The following is a 20,523-nucleotide window of genomic DNA, read 5'->3' as shown; positions in this document are numbered from 1 at the left end:
AAATTTTTCAAAATTTTGTTTATCCTTTTACGAATACATGCTTAGGTTTTAGGTTGACTAAATTCAGAATACAAATTTTAATTTAATTCAGTAAACAAATCTAATACATATACGTACTAATTTCAACTTCGTCAAATTGTTCCATTTTTAAAAAAATCACCAACTTTTTGCGTTTTTTTCCTTCCCCCTCAAAAGTTGATCAATTTGTAATTTTTATAGCCCCCTCAAAATGACCACATTGGCTAAAATATTCAAGGTAAAAAAATTCAAAAAAAAGTACACATGATTTTATTCCTTTGTTACCCCCCCCCTCCAATCATCGCCCTCAAAAAACTAGCGTCGCACCGGCGCCAAATCCCGGTAACTTGAAAGTGCCCCATCCGCCCCTGATAAAAACAATTTCTGGTTTTGCCTTTCGAGGAAATATCGTTCACTACCTTTTGAAACTCGAAAAGTTACTTTGATGGCTTCAACATGTGATAGTAAGTAAATCTTAATTTTATGACTTTGGTATTCAGTATTCATTTCGAAGCCTCTCCTTGAGGAAACCCTCTATCAAGACTCGTACACCATTTTTACCGAAAAAAGTAACTCCAGTAACCACAAAAGGTTCAAAAAAGTAACTAAAAAACCATCGAAAAAGTTGCAATTACATAAGCAAAACATTTTAACGCTTTGGAGGTTCTCTAGGTTTCCATGTCGGGGAAACAAATGTTTTAATAGGTGTAATAAAGTTCCTATACCCTACCCAATCAACCGTATCACAAAAAGGTTGAGCTTTCGAAGAAAAATCATTTTGAAAAATAAAACTTTCGAATAACGTCAAATCCTCAATTTCCAACAAAACAAAAATGAATATAAATTGAAATTTTTTTAAAAAAATAATTCAACAACATGAGTAGAGGAGAAGTTACAAATATGGACCCCCTCTAGCTTTTTGGCTTTAAAGGGTAGAAAAAATTATCAATTTTTTTTTCGAGTATACCATTCAAAAGGCCAAAGACTCTAGTATATTGTGTAGAAAAATTCATTTTTTTTGTTGAAAACTCACGGAGAAATTTGAAGTTTAGAAAAGTGACATAAAATGGTACAAATATGGACTCGGGTACAAATATGGACCCCCCTCAAAAAATGTATAAAAATGTCAGAAAATTGAACAAAAATTTATTTAAAGATGTTTTTCGATACTTTGGACTTGTCTTATTTATTAATAACACTTTTCTCGGTATTCTAAAAACCATTGAATCAAAATTAGATGAAAAAAAATTTAGGGGTCCATATTTATACCATGCAAAAAATTGGCCAAGTTTATGAAAAATGAAAAAATCGTGGTTCCATTTTCGACACTTTGGACTTGTCTTCTTTGTTAATAACACTTTTCTCGACATTCTAAAAAATATTGAATCAGAATTGGGTAAAAAAATTTAGGGGTCCATATTTATACCCATGCAAAAAATCGGCTCAGTTTATGAAAAATGAGAAAAATTATGAGAATCAGTTGAAGCACAGACAAATATGAAAGTATATTTTGAAAGTACAAATTGTAAGCTACTTGCTTCGCTAATAATTTTTTTTTCAAACTTCATTTGAAGTTGATGAATTACCGAATGAAAAACTTGTAAAATTTTCCATTGGCAAGAAAATAATGCGCAAAAAAAACAAAGTTTGCATGGATCCGAAATAAGTACATGGATCATCGATACTACACTAAGTACTAGTATAATTTTTAGTACTCAGCATGACCGTAGCGCTAGTGGTTGTACACTAAACCATGGGGGGGGGTCCATATTTGTAGTTGTACCTGGGTCCATAATTGTACCTTCTCCTCTAATAAACATTAGTGAAAAGCATATTGAAAATATTTTTTGAAAATTAATACGGAAACAGATCGCAATTTCGCCAAATTTTGTTCCATATTTCGGTCTGATTTCCAACAAGATTTTATGAAAAAATCATTTCTTAGCAGCCTAGATTTTTTGTTTTTTTCATTTTTTGGTCAAAGGCATTTCTTTTATCAAGTTTATGTTTTCGTTTAACTTTGGAACTAATGGATTGCCATTTTTACAATCGTTATTACGATTTTTTTTCTTATCAATTTTTAAAAAATATTTTCAAAAAGGACTTTTGACTAAATATATTTAACACATGTTCTTGAATTATTTTTGAAACAAATCTCCAAATTATAATCATATGTTTGGACGGAAATTACAAATTTCAGCTTTTACAAAACTTTCATTTTATAAAATGATTCATATTTGAAAGCTCAACTTTTTGTGATTCTTCCACATGGGCAGGGTATATCCTATTACCCTATTCAATGCAAATTGGTTCTCCAACATGGGAACCTTAAAAACCTCCAATGGGTTAATGTAGAGAAAAATCACAAAATTTAACGAAAAAAATAAGCACACTTACGCAACTTTCTGATAATAAGCCACCATATTTATGTACTTAATACAATTAGTGAAATGCAGAACTTTTTTTGGACAAACAGCAGAATTTATTAGCCGACATCAGTTTTTTTTTGACAAAAGGGTAATCAGTAAGCAATTTGAGATTTTTTGGTAATTTTTACAAAACAGCGACAGATTTTAGCGATTTTTAGCAACAAAAATTGAAACATTTGGCAAGATTTCTTCATAGTTGAGTAAAAAGCGAGAATTTTTGTCATTTTTTCGTAAAAACTGACACTTTTTTGCAATTTTTATCGAAAAAGTAAGGCTATCTGCAATTTTTCGGTTGAAAAGCATTTTTTCCGGACATTTATCAATGATTACAACTCAAACAAGTCATCAGCTATTCGTTGATTGCAAGATAGTTTTTGCATTTGCTTTCAATTTCATGGTACATACTTATTGGTTGATGGTTGCATTGGCTGCTGAAAGTTTGATTTTAAATATCAACTTGAAGGAGCTGATTTCTCATTTCTTGATCTTTTTCATACCTAATTCACAAAGAGGAAATATGTAAGGATACTCGAACGACAAAAAACGTGGTTTGAACGACAGCTAGGTCTTACGACAATAAAACACATTACATATCTCATAGTTGTGTGTAAAAAGTACACAAACACATCAGAAATGCACAAGTAGACTTTGAGGGATTATGGACGAGGTTCAAGGGGGTGGAAGATTATGGCTACATGCATCGAGATTCATCTCAAATTCAATTGGAGTGAACAATTCAACAACATATAACTCTATAAGAAGAGTAATTTTAGGTACAAGAGTGGTTCTTACCGCTTTAGAGAGGAGAGTGGGTAAGAGGGGGCGTGGATTGTGGCTACACACATCGCGAACTATATAATCACAGAATCCGATGAAAGTAACTTTGGCTTCAACATAAAATAGTAAGTAATCTTCATTTAATGACTTAGGTATTCAAAATTTATTTTGAAGCCTCTCCTTGAGACAACCCTCTAGCAGGGCTCGTACACAATTTTTTACCCAAAAAAAGTACCTTCAGTAACCACAAATAGTTCAAAAAAGTAACTAAAAAAAGTTACGAAACATTTCAAATTTTTTGGAGGTTCTCAAGGTTTCCATGTCAGGGAAATAAATTGCTTTGAAGAGTGTAACAGAATACCCAGCCCAATTGACCGAATCATTAAAAAGTTCAGCTTTCGAAGAAAGATAGTTTTGAAAAATGAAAGTTTTGAAAAACCTAAACTCCTCAAATTCCAAAATTCAACAACATGAGTAAAAAAAATTAGTCAAAATCCACTTTGAAAATATTTTTTGAAAATGAATACGAAAACAGTTGGCAATTTCGCCAAATTTTGTTCCATATTTCGAACCGATTTCCGACAAGATTTTATGACTTGATAAAAAAATCATCCGTCCACGGCTCCCAGCACCTTCCCAAGGGGAGTATCCTAAAAACATGGTTTCATTCTGGTGACACATGAAATAGGTAGTACGTTTTCGATATCGCTGAACACGAATATAGCCTTAGTTTTTCAAATTGACGTCATCCATTGCTCCCAGAACCTCCTCCCATGGGTAATTGTCCAAAATTTTTTTGGGGGCCATGGATGGGGTCCAATCAAAAATCTGACGTCATATTCGGTTTCAGCGTCGCCAAAAACATACTATTTCATGTGTCGCACGAACAAACCTTTTTTTTTGAATTTTCATCTCATTTGGGGAGGTGTTGGGGGCCACGGGTGGGGTCCAATCAGAAATCTGACGTCATATTCGTGTTCAGCGTTATCAAAAACATATAATTCGATATGTCACATGCCCCAGGTTTCTTTCTGAAAGTTTCGCCCAAATTTGGGGGAGGGGGTGCTTCGCTGCCCCTAAATGGGAATTTGTGAATAACGACTCTCAAAAACATCATTCTCATTTAAAAATTACAACATTATAAACAATACTCCAGAAATTACTTCAATAGCAGTGGCGTAGGTACCACATTAACCTTATTACTGGTGAGGGGGTGTTGGTTTTGGTCGAATTTGACTATGGCGCACCCGAGGTACAATTTTGGGTAAATTATATGTTGTTCTAGGATCAATACTGCATCTAAAAAATATTTTTCGAAAAGTGTGCCAAAAGGCCTTGGGGGGTAAGGGGGACCTCAAAAAATTGAATCTAAATTTTGAAGGGGGAAAAGTGGGGGGAGGGGGCTGTTGATTTTTTTGGGGAAAGCCCTTATGTATACGTACACTTTGGTTCAAGTTTGAAAAAAATCGGCCGAGTCAATCCTGAGAAAAAAATTAAAAACGATTTTCGATTTTTGAGGAATTACTCAAGAACCACTCAGAGTTGAGGTCCAAAACTTGGGGAAAATACTTATCTTGGGGGTACCTATACACCACATGAGTTTCATCTCTGAAGGTCCCGGGGGCCGCTCGACCATACTTATCTGCCTAGGGCCTTTAAATTTTTACCAATTTATAAGCAATTTTAGGTTTTTTGGAAAACCTCAATTTTTGTGAGAAAAGTTGGACTTTCGCAACTTTTTGATAATACGCCCAACACAATACAATTAGTGAAATGCAGAACTTTTTTTCACCAAAATGCAAGAATACTGTACGGCACTTAGTTTTTTTTGACAAAAGAGCAAATAGTAAGCAATTTTTAGAAAAAAGTTGAGATTTTTTCGGTACTTTTGACCAAACAGCGACAACTTTTAGCGATTTTTAACAAAAAACTGGAACTTTTTAGCAAGTTTTGGCAAAAAATTGCAACATTTAGCAAGATTTCCTAACAGTGGAGTAAAAAGTGAAAATTTTTGTGAATTTTTGGTAAAAAGTGACACTTTTTCGCAATTTTTATTAAAAAGTGAGGCTACTCTGCAATTTTTCGGAGTAAAACTAAAAAGTGAAACTTTTGCAATTTGCTGATTGCAAGATAGTTGTTGCATTTAATTTCAATTTCATCGTACTCATTGGTCGATGGTTGCATTGGTTGCTATAAGTTCGCTTTCAAGCATCAACTTGAAGCATGATTTCTCATTTCATGATCGTTCATTTGTAGTGAACAATTTAACAGCATAACTCCATAAGAAAATCAATTTCAGGTTCGAAAGCGATTCTTACAGCTCTAGAAAGATTGGAGGGGGTAGGAGAGGGCGTGGATTGTGCTACACGCATTGCGAACTGTCTCAAATTCACTGGGGGCCAAACAATTTATTAACGTAACTTCATTATAAAAACAGTTTCTGGTTTTGCTTTTTGAGAGAATATCGCTAAAATTTTATATCTTTACGATCCCATTTTTCAAGTACATTTTCCAATCATTCTAAAATCTGCAAAAGTTCAAAATTTTCTGTAGTTCTTTTTATTTATTTATTTTTAAATTCTGCGAACAAACTTCAAAACTGCTGAAAAATACCTAAATTTTCAATCTGATTTTTTTGGACTCGTTCTCCAAATTTTAGTTTTGTTCAAATTGAGCATTCCAACTCGTAAGGGAAGCACAGGATACCACCACCACAAAGTTTTCTCACTGGAGGGCAAATTCTTATCAAAACACATTGTTAACAAATTAAATTACACAGATTTTTTCATTTTTCTCAAAAAAAGAACGAGTAGGGGGTGAATTTTTCAGTATACATGAATTGAAGCTATCAAAATTTTCAATCGATGTGGATTTTTGGGTATAGGTACATCAAGTTTGAATGAAAATTACTCCAAATTTCAAACAAAACCTGTTGATGTACCAAGAACGTAAACTATTCAGAATTTTACTCCCTTCAATATTGGTTTTCATCGAGAATTCACACCAAACTACCTACATCAACTAAACAGGGTCTCGATAATTAGCTGAAGTTGATTAGCAAATGTTCTGATCGAATTATCTACACATATTTGTACATCGTTTTCAGTGCAACAAATTGAATTTATGAGTACCTAGTGATATTCTAGTTTTCAGATTACTTCGACCACATAGTGAGACAAAATAATCTAAAGAGAAAAGAAAAACGTATAAATAGGTTCCTTTTGTTTTAGCTCACGGGTTTACAATATCTACCCACCCAGTAAGTAAGAAAGCCGCAATCAGTTTGGTCCCAGGCCCCTCAGGGGGCGGGCGGGGGGGGCTTCCATTATTTTCACATTATCTCGAGGTACTCAACTTCAGCAGCCCATTCCTCCAAAACTATGATACTTTGATCAAAACTGATTTCACAGTTCGAAAGGGCTTTGAATTTTGAACTTTTTAAGCATTTTGAAATTTTCAAAAGTTGAAAGTTGAACTTTCAATTTGAGAGTTCAAACTTCAAAATGGCTCTGTAAGTGGGAGCTACCATTTAAAAGTTTGAAAAAATTTCCATAGAAGTACATTTTGATACTTTTTCGAAATATTTAGGTTTCGAGATGGCACTCTTGACGAAAGGGGAGCACCCCCACCCACAATTTTGGGTGAAACTTTCAAAAGAAAATCTGGGGCATGTGATACATCGAATTGTATGTTTTCGGCGACGCTGAACACGAATATGACGTCAGATTTTTGATAGGACCCCATCCACGGCCCCCAGCACCTCCTCATAGGGGGTAAAAGTTCAAAAAAGCGTTTTGTTCGTGTGACACATGGAATAGTATGTTTTTGGTGACGCTGAACACGAATATGACGTCAGATTTGTGATTGGACCCGTCCACGGCCCCCAGCACCTCTCCAAAGGGGGCAACCCTCCCTCCAAAAATGGTTACATTCGTGTGACACATGCAATAGTATGTTTTCGATATCGCTAAACACGAATATTGCCTTAGTTTTTCGAATCGACTTCACCAGTGGCCCCCACAACCTCCCCCAATAGGTAAAAGTTCAAAAAAATTGTTGGGGGCCGTGGATGGGGTCCAATCACAAATCTGACGTCACTTCTCAATTGACCGAATCACAAAAAAGTTGAGCTTTCGAAGAAAAATCATTTTGAAAATGAAAGTTTTGAAAAACCTTAAATCCTCGATTTCCAACGCAACAAATGAATATTGTTTTAAAAAAATTAATTCAACAACGTGACTAAAAAACGTTAGTGAAAAGCACTTCGAAAATATTTTTTGAAAATTAATACGAAAAAAGCTCGCAAATTTCGCCAAATCTTGTTCCATATTTTCGGCCCAATTTCCAACAAGATTCTATGACTTGGTAAAAAAATCCTTTTTTAGCGACTTGAATTTCTGTTGTTTTTTTTTTTCATTGTTATTTGTTTGGTCATGGCATTTCATTGATCAAGTTTTTATTTCTACTCAACTTGCGAAATACCAGATGACCATTTTTATTATCGTTATTTATTACCTACGAGTTTTCTTCGTATCAACTTTTTAAAAATATTTTCAATAAGTGGTTTTGGCTAATGTTCTCAACTCGTGTATTGTTGAATTATTTTTGAAAAAATCTCCATTTTATATTGGTTGATGGTAATAAGGAATTTAAGATTTTTCAAAACTTTCATTTTCCAAAATTTTTGTGAAAAAAGCTAGACTTTCGCAACTTTTTGATAATAAGCCAACGCAATAATACAATAAATTAGTGAAATGAAAAACTTATTTTTAATAGAATAGCAAAAATGTTTCATGACTCTCAAACAGGCCATCAGCTATTCGCTGATTGCAAGATAGTTTTTGCAATTGCTTTCATTTCATTTATTATTGGTTGATGTCTGCATCGAATGCTAAGTTTGCTTTCAGGTATCAACTTGAAGCTGATTTCTCATTTCTTGATCGTTCATTTGGAGTGAACTAAAATTTAACAGCATAACTCCATAAGAAAAGCAATTTCAGGTTCGAAAGTGGTTCTTACAGCTCTAGAGAGAGTGGAGGGGTAGGAGAGGGCGTGGATTGTGCTACACGCATTGCGAACTATCTCACATTCACTTAAGACCAACAATTTAATAACGTAGGTAACCTCATTATAAAAACAGTTTCTGGTTTTGCTTTTCGAGCGAACACCTTATCGCTAAATTTTTATATCTTTACGATTCCATTTTTAACATTTTCCAAACATTCTAAAATCTGCAACAGTTCAAAATTTTCTGCAGTTTTTCTTTTAATTCCGCGAACAAACTTCAAACATTTGAAAAATACCTACATTTTCAATCTGATTTTTTTGGACTCGTCCTCTAAGTTTTAGTTTCGTTCAAATTGAGCATTCCAACTTGTAAGAGAAGAATAGGATACCACCATCACAAAGTTTTCTCACTGGAGGGCAAATTCTTATCAAAACACATTGTTGACAAATAAAATTACATAGGTTTTTTTCATTTTTCTCAAAAAAAAAAGAACGAGTTGGGGTGAATTTTTCATATTTTCAATCGATGTGGATTTTTGGGTAAGTATATAGGTACATCAAGTTTGAATGAAAATTACTCCAAATTTCAAGCAAAACCTGTTGATGTACCTAGAACGTAAACTATTCAGAATTTTACTCTCCTTTATTTAATATTGGTTTTCATCGAGAATTCACACCAAACTACCTATGTAATTCAACTAAACTGGGTCTCGATAATTAGCTGAAGTTGATTAGCAAATGTTCTGATCGAATTATCTACACATATTTGTACATCGTTTTCAGTGCAACAAATTGAACTTATGAGTACCAAGCGATATGCTAGTTTTCAGATAACTTCGACCACATAGTGAGACAAATAATCTACGTAAAGAGAAAAGAAAAACGTATAAATAAGTTCCTTTTGTTTTAACTCACATCACATAGCGTCTGTGTAATCAGATTTTTCCCAGGGTGTCGTGAATCGCCATCTGTTTAAAACTGTTCTTCGCTCTATTTTGTTGCTCACGTATTGGTAGATAAGAAAAATGCATTAGTCTGAACAAGTTTAGTTCAAATCTTCATAAACGCAAGGGTTCGAAAAAAGAAACAAATATCGCGTCGAAGTCAAATGGATGGTTATTCAGTTGAATGAGATTAAAATAATCAGTTAATTGTACTTAGTAAAATATACGAGTAGATATAGCCAGTGTACTCTTGGGAACTGGAGTTAAAAATTCTTTAATGATGAGAGATACGCATCTTCCTAAAACTAATTCAGCTGCTGTGATGACCCTTGTATTATTTCGCAAAAACCCCCACCTATTCGCTGGTTCCTTTCAATTTTTGTTAGCATAATAAATACCCTGAAAGTCTTCGAAACTTCAACATTATTGAATTTACATCTCTTCTGAAGTGTGGATACGTCTTGAATTCGCGCGTGTGTGTACCTACTTATTTTAAAAATTTACTTTGTGCGAAAATCGACTCGACTTATTTATTAGTGTTTCTTATTGTGATAGTAGGTATTACAGTGTTCGAGAATTTCGTGTTTAAATACATCGCGTAAAACATTTTTCACGATTATTTATCGTACCTATTTTGTACTCGTACAATGGCCGAAAATGAAAACGGGGCATCGACTGCAATTATGCAAGATATGTTCAATTTAGTGAACAAAGCCATCGAAGAGAAAATGAAACAACAACAAGATCGACACCAGGCCGCAATTAAGCGCCTCAACGATGTCAATGGTGGCATCTTATTACAATGTGCAGATTTAAAAAGATCGTTAGAGAAAGAAAAGGCTACGAATAAGACTCTAGAATCCGAAATTGAAAAAATCGAGCAACAGCTAAGAGAAACGAAACAACAATTGAGAGATGAACGCCACACGAGGTTTACTGAAAGGAACAAGGTGCAAGCTTCCGTCAAACTGCTTTGCGAATTGCATCTCCCAGAGAACGAGTTCCCGATGCCAATGCAGGTGAAAGAAGAACCCGAGGAAGAAGACGAGCAACATATGGAAAACTGACCAATGCCCTCTATACTAATACAAGATACCTGCAGAACATATTTTCTTTTAAAAAAAAATCGTTTGGATTAAGTCATAAACATAATTCAGGTATTATGTACTCAATTTTATAATTCTATCGTATATTGTTTTTTATACTTTCTAATTCATTTTTTACTAAAATTTTATATTGTACGTGGGTCTGGGTAATTCTCAAAAAAAAGGTCAATAATATCACATGATAATAATAAGTAAAATTTGACATTTTCCCCCTCCCCACGCCTCACCCTCCACCTGTACAAAAAACATAACTCTACATTAAAATTCTACGAACTCGAAAACCGTTTCAATCGACATATTACACATCGATGAGGGTCGAATCCTAATTATCGCCGTTTTAGGGGGGTCAGGGCCCACAGTGGGGTGGATTGAATTGAGGCCAACACTACAAAAGGGATCTGCACACACATAAAAAAGATTCCCACTTGAAATGCGTGAGAAGCGCGCAAGACAGGGAGCAGTGGCGCACGATTACCCGCAGGATTACATAATTCGAATGGTCACGATACCCCCGCGCGGGGTGATACGATTAAATGATGATGATATGTCGATATATGTTTTCGAGGCCGAAGAGTTCAAATGTGGTCTTATTTTTTTGGTAGGGGAGGAGATGAGGCTTGGGGAGGGGGGAAATGTCAAATTTTTCTTATGTTATCCTGTAATATGTACGTCGACTAGCGCTATAAAAGTACCTACAGCTGTCTGAAATTTGGCCAAATTGAAGGACAAATGAGCGCTGCACAAGCCGAAGGACAATCTCAAGGTTTTTTCATTTCTAGCCTTACATACTGGACATTATTTTATTTTTAACACATAATAAATGCGTGTTTATATCATGTATAAAAACTTCCCTTTCTCAAATTATCGTTGTTGGCGGGTTCATTGGGGTTTGGTCATTCCACGTTAATTGGACCAAGAAGTGGTAGGGGGGTTCGGCGATTTTTTTGAAATTTTTTCTGTGGAAAGACCTTCCGAAGAAATGACCATATGGCGCAAATGGCAGCTCTCTATCCCTTTATCAAAGACAGCCAGGGGGTGTCAAAGTTTACAGTGAACCCAAAATATCATCCATTTCAGCAGTGGATTACTCGATAACCGCGATTTCTACCAAAATGGAACATTTTCTCATAGTTAGGGGTTTTGAAAGGCTTTTTGGTGACATCATAAAAATCAGTGTTGCCACTTTTTTCGTAGAAAAAATTAGCTCAAAAAGTTTCGAAACGTAGTTTTCATATCGTTTCGACTCTCACACATTCTGAAAAAATATATTATGGACAACTTTTTATGCTGAACAACATATTAAAAAATTGGGATGGTAACGTGTTGCAAAGTTAATTTAAAAAAATTTTAAGTTTGCAAAAAAATTCGCATTTTTTGATTTAAAACATGAAAAAAAGTTTTGATAGGTGAAGTTAACCCATTTGACCCCTATTTTTACCAATCTGTTGAAAAAGTTGAAAAACGTCCCCTTTCACTCGATGAAATGAACTTCTCACAAAAAAATCAAAATTCGAAAAGATTCAAAAAATGAACGAATTTTCAACTTTTTGTCGTGATGGTAATTTTTATCAACTTTTTTATGAAATACGCCAGAAAGAGGTCAAAATAAGACGACTGAATAAATGTAAACTTTTTTTGATGTTTGAAATTGAAAATTGAATTTTTTCGAATTTTGATTTTTTGTGAGGAGTTTATTTCATCGAGTGAAAGGGATTTTTCAACATTTTCAACAGATACGTAAAAATAGGGGTGAAATGGGTCAACTTCACCTATCAAAATTTTTTATCATGTTTTAAATCAAAAAATCGCATTTTTTCGCAAACTTTAAATTTTTTAAAATCAACTTTGCAACATGTTACCATACCAATTTTTTAATACTTTGTTCAGCATGAAAAGTTGTCCATAATATATTTTTTTCAGAATTTTTGAGAGTCAGAACGATATAAAAACTACGTTTTTAAACTTTTTGAGCTAATTTTTTGTACGAAAAAAAGTGGCATCACTGATTTTTATGATATCACCAAAAAGCTTTTCAAAACCTCTAACTATGGAAAAATGTTCCATTTTGGTAGGTATCGCGGTTATCGAGTAATACACTGCTGAAATGGATGATATTTTAGGTTCACTGTAAACTTTGACACCCCCTGGCTGCCTTTAAAAATGGGCTAGAGGGCTGCAATTTGCACCATTGGTCATTCCTTCGGAAGGTCTTTCCACATGAAAACTCTTAAAAAAATCGCCGAACCCCCCCCCCACCACTTCTTGGTCCAATTGACGTGGAATGGCCTGTAAGTAAAAACGCAAGCCGAAGAACACAGATTTTTCTAAATATCAAAACTTCACAGAATATATGTAGTACGATCAGAACGAGCGGTGCTGGGTAACATTTCTATGAAAACAGTGAACCAGTGCAGCCACTCACCAGAAAAAAATATTGGATTGGGAAGCTAGCAAAAATAATCAAAAATTGCTCTAAAATTGGCGCAAAAAGTGTGTGGCAGTTTTCAAATGTGTCTATCCCCCCCCCCAAAATGAAGTTCATGACACTTTTTATGACATTTATTTTAATAACCATGGAGTGTGACAGCCAAGTCGAAGTACATTTGGGGTATAAAATTGAATGTACACCAACGAAAGGAGGGGCTAAATTATATCAATACTAAATGTGAAATGTGGGGGGGGGGGGGTGATCTTTCCATGGACCACAGAAAAAAAACCATGCTAAAACCTCTGAGAAATTTTCCATGTACCTACACAAATTTTACCCTTTTTGAGAATTACCCTATATATTATGTATTGTTTTTATACCTACTTTATAATTAAAAGCAGATTTGGATCCTGATCTTAAAAGGAGTTTTCATTTTGCTCCAAACGATGATGGATTGCTTTGTTTATATTGTTGAGTTTTTTGTGGAATTTGGGTCTTGCATTTTAGTTTTTTGTTTGTTTTTTTTTTTTTTCTTAAAATTTTATATTATTGCATTATAACCTAACCTTTATTTTTTTATTTTAATTGTGTTTTTTATGTTAAATTTGAAATAAGTTTTAATTTTTTCAATCTAATTTTTTAGTTTACTACTTACTCGTCAAGTTGATTTTTGTAAATTGTTAGTAAGTAAATTTATTGTATGTATTACTCAGAAATTTACATAAAATAATCAGAATGTGTACTGGTGTAGATTTACTTACTTACTTACTTACTTATGCAGGTAAAGAGGTATCAATCTATCATTTTCTCAATCTGAGTAGTATACGTCTTATATTGCATTGAAAAAAGTGTTTCCTAAAGTTCATTTGGATGACCAAAGTTACGTAATGTTGAAAATTACTCAACAAGGTAAATAATGTGAATTTTTTTATAAAATGTGGTTGCAATACATGATCTTTTCTGATAGTGCATGAGTAATATCTGCAGTGACGTCGCGATCAGTACAGGTACTCACCATATTTTTCAAATTTTTTGGCATTTAAAAAAGATGCTGGGTCAATTGGGTCATTCCAATCCAAATCGGCGGATTTTAGCACGAGGGGTCTTCGATTTTTTTTGAAAATCAGATCATGTTTAGAGGTCATCAAACGATGACGAATGACGCAAACCGGACATTTTTTTCGTTTTTTTTTGGCGGAGTTGTGGGGCTTCAAAGTGTTCTCCGAAATGGCCGAAAATGGAAAGTTTCAATTGCAAATTGCTCCGGTTGAACGTGGTATAGAATTTTGAACTTTTTTCCAAATTGTAGCACTTTGAGAAGGTAATCGACAAATGATGTCAAAATCAGTGTTGCCACTTCCAAAAACCTAAAAAGGTCGATTAAAAAACTTGTAATTTGAATATAACCACGATGTTCGCGAGTAAAAATTCTGAAAAAATTCTCAGTTTTAGTTCTTTTCATGTGAAATAACATATCAAAAAATTGGACTGGCATTTTTTTTTCATTTTTGAGAAAAAAAATTACAAGTTTGGTACTAATTGCAAAAATATCACCAGAAACATGAAAAATGAAAATTTTTCCATTTTTGAGATATTTTACCAATGTGTAGACGAACATTTGAAAAAAATTTCCCTCCCTTGCAATTTTTCAACGAATTGACGAGAAATACCATTTTTCGAGCGATAATATCAAGAGGGAAACATAATGAAAAAATTTCATCGCTGTTTTAAACAAAAAAGCAGAAGCATAAAAAATGAATATTTTTTTACTTACATTTTTGAAATATTTCACCAATAAATGGACGAGGATGTGAAAAATCCCCCCTCCCCCTAATTTGACATCAAATTTACGAGAAATACCATTTTTTGGCTGTGATTTTGCAAGCGATCCCATGCGAAAAAATACCGAATTTTTTTAGGATTAGTTACTGGCAACAAATTTTACTTTTCACTAATTTTTGTGAAAAAAGTTGGACTTTCGCAACTTTTTAATAATAAGGCAAGAATTTTACAGTAATGGTGAAATACAGAGCTTTTTTCGACAAGAAAGCAAAACTTATAAGAATTTTAGCTTTACCATCTATAAACTACTTTGATACGAGTATTTACTACCAGGGAACCCTCTATGCGAAGGACCATACGATCATTATTGACTTTGGCTTAAAATTGTGATAGTAAGTAATTTTTTATAACTAGTATTCCTTCTCCATTTCCCATAACTCCTTCCAATATGGAAAAGTGATACTAGGAAATCGCAGAAATTGTAATATTTTTGCCAAAAAAAATAATTTGAAAAGTTATAGGTTATGAACATTGTGTCATTCGGTAAAATTGTCATTTTATAATTTTGGTAATATAGACGTTGAAAAATTGGAATTTTTCCGATGTGTTTATCGAAAAAAAAATTTTTGAAGCCTCTTCCTCTACCTGAGAAACCTCTCTAGGCTCTAGCAAGACTCTTACACAATTTTTCCCTAAAGAAGTAGGTTCAGTAACCACAACAAAAGTTCAAAAAAGTAACCAAAAAAGTTGCAGTGACGTGACCAAAACATTTTAATGTAGAAAAAATCTCGCAAAAAAGGTGAAACTATTCACAAAAAAATACGTAGATAAAAAAAGACTTTTGGGGACACTGGCAACAAATTTCATTTTTTCGGAATTTTCGTGAGAAGAAGTGAAATTTTCGCAACTTTTTGATAATACAGACATTCAAAGAAGTTTCTAAGGGGGTCAATTCAAAAATATGTTTCAAAATCAAAATTGAGCCTTCAAAATCCCAAAAAAGGATTTGGGTCAAAAAACTTTAAAAATTGCAACGTTTCGAAAAACATAATATGTTTTCAACGGGTGCTGATTCCAATTCTGCAACTTGATTGACCTCAAAACCAATATAGAACCGCCTAGGAAAGGCGTTGGGCTCAAAATAATGAAATATGCCACATGGGTATCGAAATATAGGTTTTCGAGAACAGTGATTTCGATTTTGAAACTCGTTCGACACCAAAAGTAAGATTTAGTCTCCATAATAGGAGGAATTGAGACTCAAAATTTCAAAAATCGTAAAATAGGCAGGCATGTAAATATAAGTTTTCAGTGACGCTTATTCCAAAATTAGGTCAAATTCGAAATGCAAATTGAGCTGTCAAGGGTTCTTAGAACGGCTTGAGGCCAAAAATTGAGAAAATTGCACAAGTTGGTATCGAAACGCAGGATTTTTGAGGCTGTTAATTCCCATTCTGAAACTCGTTTCACCCCAAAATCCAAAATGTAACACCTCAAAGATGAGCTTATAGGGCCCAAAATTTCGAAATTGACTCTCTCTGAAGGACTCAAATTTTATTTTGAGACAAATAAATTTCAGAATTATAATTCAGCGACAACTTCGGTGATTTTTAGCAAGAAAGTGAAACTTTTTTTTAAAGCAAGTTTCAGCAAAAAATTGAAACATTAAGCAAGATTTCCTCACAGTTGAGTGAAAAGCGAAAATTGTTGTCAATTTTTGGCGAAAAGTGATACTTTTTTGAAATTTGTATCAAAAAAGTGAAGCTACTTTGAATCTTTTCGGTTCAAAAAAAGCGAAATTTTTTAGGAAACTGTTCACAAATATTTAAACAATCAAGACATTCATCTACATTTTAGCCAATGTCAGGGATTTGTAACCATAGAGCTGATGAAAACAGACCAAGTACGGAGTCCTGACTCCAATTTGGTCCTTGGAGAAAGGGGGCGAAACGATATGTTTGCTCCCGGTCTGAATCAGCTCACAATTGCCCTGGGAGAAGGTTCATCATAAATTATTTCACGTAGTTTGTGTCAGAATAAAAATGAAAATAAAACAACTTACCAATCAAAGTATGTACTTACTCACATTTTCTTTTTAAAGATAACCATTCACACACATCATTTCAAAATTGTGCGTAAAAAATACACAATCACGTCCGAAATGTAATTGATGTCAAAAGTAGACTTTGAGTGATTATGGTTGCTCAACGAGGTGGAGGGTGGTGGTGGTGGATTATGACTACGTGCATCGAGAATTATTTCAAGTTTCCTGGGAGTCAACAATTTTACAGCATAATTCCATAAGAAAAGCAATTTCAGGTTCAAGAGTGATTATTACAGCTTTAGTGAAGGGAGGGGGTGGGATAATTTAAGAAGAAATGTCGAATTAGAGGTCGAAAGATTTCCATGCCAAAGTAAGTAAATTCTATATACTGGTATAATTTCAACCAAACCGATATTTCTACAGGCTGGAGCTACGAAGAAGTATTACCTTACTTCAAGAAATCCGAAGACATGAGAATAGCCAATCTGCAAAACTCCCCCTACCACGGAACCGGAGGTTATCTCACCATAGAAGAGCTTCGTTACCAATCAGCCATCACAAAAACTCTCTTAGACGCTGGCCAAGAACTAGGCTACAAGGTGATCGACGTGAATGGAGAATCGCAAATAGGGTTCACCAAAACTCACGGTACTCTGCGAAATGGTCTACGTTGCAGTACAGCTAAAGGATTCTTGAGACCGGTCAAAAATCGTCCAAATTTACATATCAGTTTATTCTCACATGCGACCAAGATACTCGTGAACAACGGTAGCAAAACGGCCGAAGGAGTTGTGTTCCAAAAACACGAAGGGAGATCCAAGACTGTCAAAGCACGTAAAGAAATAATACTCAGCGCAGGCAGCGTAAAAACACCGCAAGTATATAAAGTTCTAACATAAAATTGGCAGGGAGTATTTAGAAGGGTGTGCATTGTTGATTGAAAGCAAATTTTTCCTCCAAAATGCACTCGAAGGGGTTATTGGAGGTAGAATTTAAAGCAAAATATATTTTTGATCAAGAATGCACACTCTTCTGACTCGAACCATTAGTTCAACTCTTTCAGGATTAAGTAAGTAATGTCTTCTTTTTTCAATATTTAGCTTCTAATGCTATCTGGAATCGGACCCGAGAATCATCTACGTCGAAAAGGAATAGAAGTCGTGCATCATTCACCTGGTGTCGGTCAAAATCTCCAAGATCACGTGGCTATTGGAGGTGTGACATTTCTCTTCGATTCTCCTCCTACAACCAAACCTACAGGAGCAGGAATCGTACTACCGAGGTTATTCACCCTGAAAACCTACTATTCGTTCATCAATGATCACACTGGACCAGTTTATAGTTTACCATTTTGCGAAGTTATGGCTTTCATTAACTCGAAGTAAGTTTTGAAGAATTCGCCACTACTTACGTATAATTTCGTCCTTTTCTCATTAAGTACCTACCAAACGTTAAATTCCTTCTTCTAGATACAATGACAACTCTAGCTGGCCCGATATTCAACTTATAATAGCTACAGCAGGTGATAACGATGATGGTGGCTTGTTCAATCGGAAAACCAACGGATTGACTGATGCAGCTTACGCCAAAGTTTTCGATCCTATTCTTTATAAAGATGCATACACTGTGGTGCCATTACTCCTCAGACCTCAGAGTGTCGGACGAATCGAGCTCAAGGATAAGAATCCACGATCTAAGCCTCTGATTTACCCAAATTATTACGATAATCCGCACGATATGAAAGTTCTGGTAAGAATCATGCTAGTACAAACTTTCGTTACAACAAAATAAATTAATTTGTCTTGCTTTTTGCTAAAACTCATAAAAAGTTATCGCTTTTTCAAAAAATGACTGCTTTACGATTTTTTGCTTTGTAAACAATTTTAAGCATTGCTTTTTACTTCGAAAATCAACGAATTTCTCGCTGATGTTTTGTCTAAAGGTGCCCAAATGTTCAAAAAATCATGTTTTTTTTTAAACCAAAATTCATCGACATTTTTTATTTTTTCAAAAATGAACAAAAATTTTCGCTGCTTAGCAAAAGGATTTGTTTTTTGGTTGAATTTGCCAAAATGCCCTTTTTCAAGGCTGCATTTGCCAAAAAGCCCTTTTATGTAGCTGAATTTACCAAAAAGCCCTTCTGTGGCTGAATTTGCCAAAAGGCCCTTTTTTTAGCTAAAATTTTCAAGCTCGTTTGTTTGCCAAAAATAGGTTTTTTGCAACAATTTGTGGAGGGCGTCAAAGGCACATGATTTCAGGCTGTAGCTTGATCAGGCGGTAACAAATAGGTAAAATAATTCAATTAAATTCGAGATATTCATCTTTATAATTTAGAATCGCGAATAAACCAGTATATTTGGCATCCGTCGAAGTCGAAGTGTATTGCTGTAAGTAATAAAGAATCAACCAGAATGATTCAAAATAAGTCTAGTTTAGCGGGTTCGTACTATCTCTTTTGCAAACTTTTAATAAGAAAGTGAGTCGTTTTCTGGCAATTTTTGTCAACCAAATAAAAATTCAAGCAATTTCTTGTAAAAAAAAAAAACAATTTTTAGCAAAAAACGAGAGCTTAGCAATTTTTGTAAAAGAAAGGCATTTTTGGCAAATTCAGGCAAAAAAAGGTCTTTATTTCCAAACAGAGAAAATTTTTGATAATTTTTTCAAAAAACGAGACATGTTGATGAATTTTAGCAAAATGCAGAATTTCTGGGCAATTTGACGTAAAATAGCGAATAATTAGACTTGGAGAATTTTTTGCAATGAGCAAGACAGACAACTTCAGCCAAAATCAGGACTTGGACCATTTTCAAGCCAAGTAAGACGTTCGGGCAATTTAATACATTATAAAGGAATACACATTTCGCAATCACCCATTGTTATTTTTTTTTGCCATTTTTGTCGAAGGTGAGTTATTTTTTTTTTTTTTTGCAACTTTTTGGTTAATAAACGAAACTTTCTAGCAATTTTTGGCAAGGTCTGACAAAAAAGCAAGGCTTGAAATTTTCTACGAAAAGATGTGAAAACTTCAGCGAATTTTCGAAAAAACTCGAATTTTTTACAATTTTTTGGCAAAAAGCAGGGCAGAAAATTCCAGCAAAAATCTGAACTTCTTCAATTACAGGATAAAAAATATAGGTTACTTATAGTCAACTTTCTGGTCAAGTACATAAGACTTCTATTTACCATTTTTGTCGAAAAAGCGAGTAAGTAATTGGTTTTTTTTAGCAACTCTTTGCAAAAAACAAGACTGACATACCTCAGCAAAAATCAGGACTTTTTGGAAAATTTTCAGGTCAAGTGAGACGTTTAGCGTTTAAGCAATAATCTAATAAAAGAAAAGAAAATGCGCCAGCTCCAGGGGTGGCAACTTGGATTTTTTCCGTGTGTAGCACAAAAACTTCGACACAAAATTGCGATATAGCCCCCTCCCCCTACGCAAGCTCAAACTGTAAAAAAGTCGATAATTTGGAGAACAAAAACGAACTTTATTTGGTTATTAGGTAATACGAGCAGGTACCTATTGAAAAATTTGTAATTGAGAAATTTTTTTAGAATGTCCAAAATTATTTCATTGGCTAATTGCACTCTTAATTTTTGTGCCATGTGTAGCTGTAGCATGTTACACACGAAATCGGCTCGTGTGTATAGCGGAAGCTACACAGGCTACAGGATAGTTGGAACCAATGGTCAGCGCTCTATAGGGGTTTTTGCCATTTTCTCAAAAAAGTAAGTAGGTAATTGTTTTTTTTTTTGCAATTTTTTGGTACCTAAACGAAACCTTTCAGCAATTTTTGGCAAGGTCCGGCAAAAAAGCAAGGCTTCAAATTTTTGGCGAAAAAATGTAAATTAACGTCGGAAAATTTCAACGAAAGCGATACTTTTTAACCATTTTTGTCGAAAAAGCAAGTAGTTCATTCGTTTTTTTTTTTTTTAGCAACTTTTTGATAAATACCTAAACGAAACTTTTCAAGAATTTTTAGCAATTTCT

General features: G+C 34.2%; 1 protein-coding gene across 1 annotated transcript in view; it reads left to right on the top strand.

The window, feature by feature from the left end:
* The window catches only part of LOC135834856 (glucose dehydrogenase [FAD, quinone]-like), a 58,279-nt gene that overhangs the window by 26,857 nt on the left and 10,899 nt on the right, over positions 1-20,523 (top strand). The window contains exons 4-6 of the mRNA XM_065348833.1: positions 16,959-17,413; positions 17,636-17,916; positions 18,005-18,284. Of these exons, the coding sequence (XP_065204905.1) occupies positions 16,959-17,413; positions 17,636-17,916; positions 18,005-18,284 (1,016 nt within the window). The remainder of the gene's footprint in view (positions 1-16,958; positions 17,414-17,635; positions 17,917-18,004; positions 18,285-20,523) is intronic.

Source organism: Planococcus citri, chromosome 2, assembly GCF_950023065.1.
Source record: "Planococcus citri chromosome 2, ihPlaCitr1.1, whole genome shotgun sequence".
NCBI classification, from domain to species: domain Eukaryota; kingdom Metazoa; phylum Arthropoda; class Insecta; order Hemiptera; family Pseudococcidae; genus Planococcus; species Planococcus citri.
Note: the sequence above shows the minus strand (reverse complement) of the source record. Positions and strands in the feature narration are given on the sequence as shown.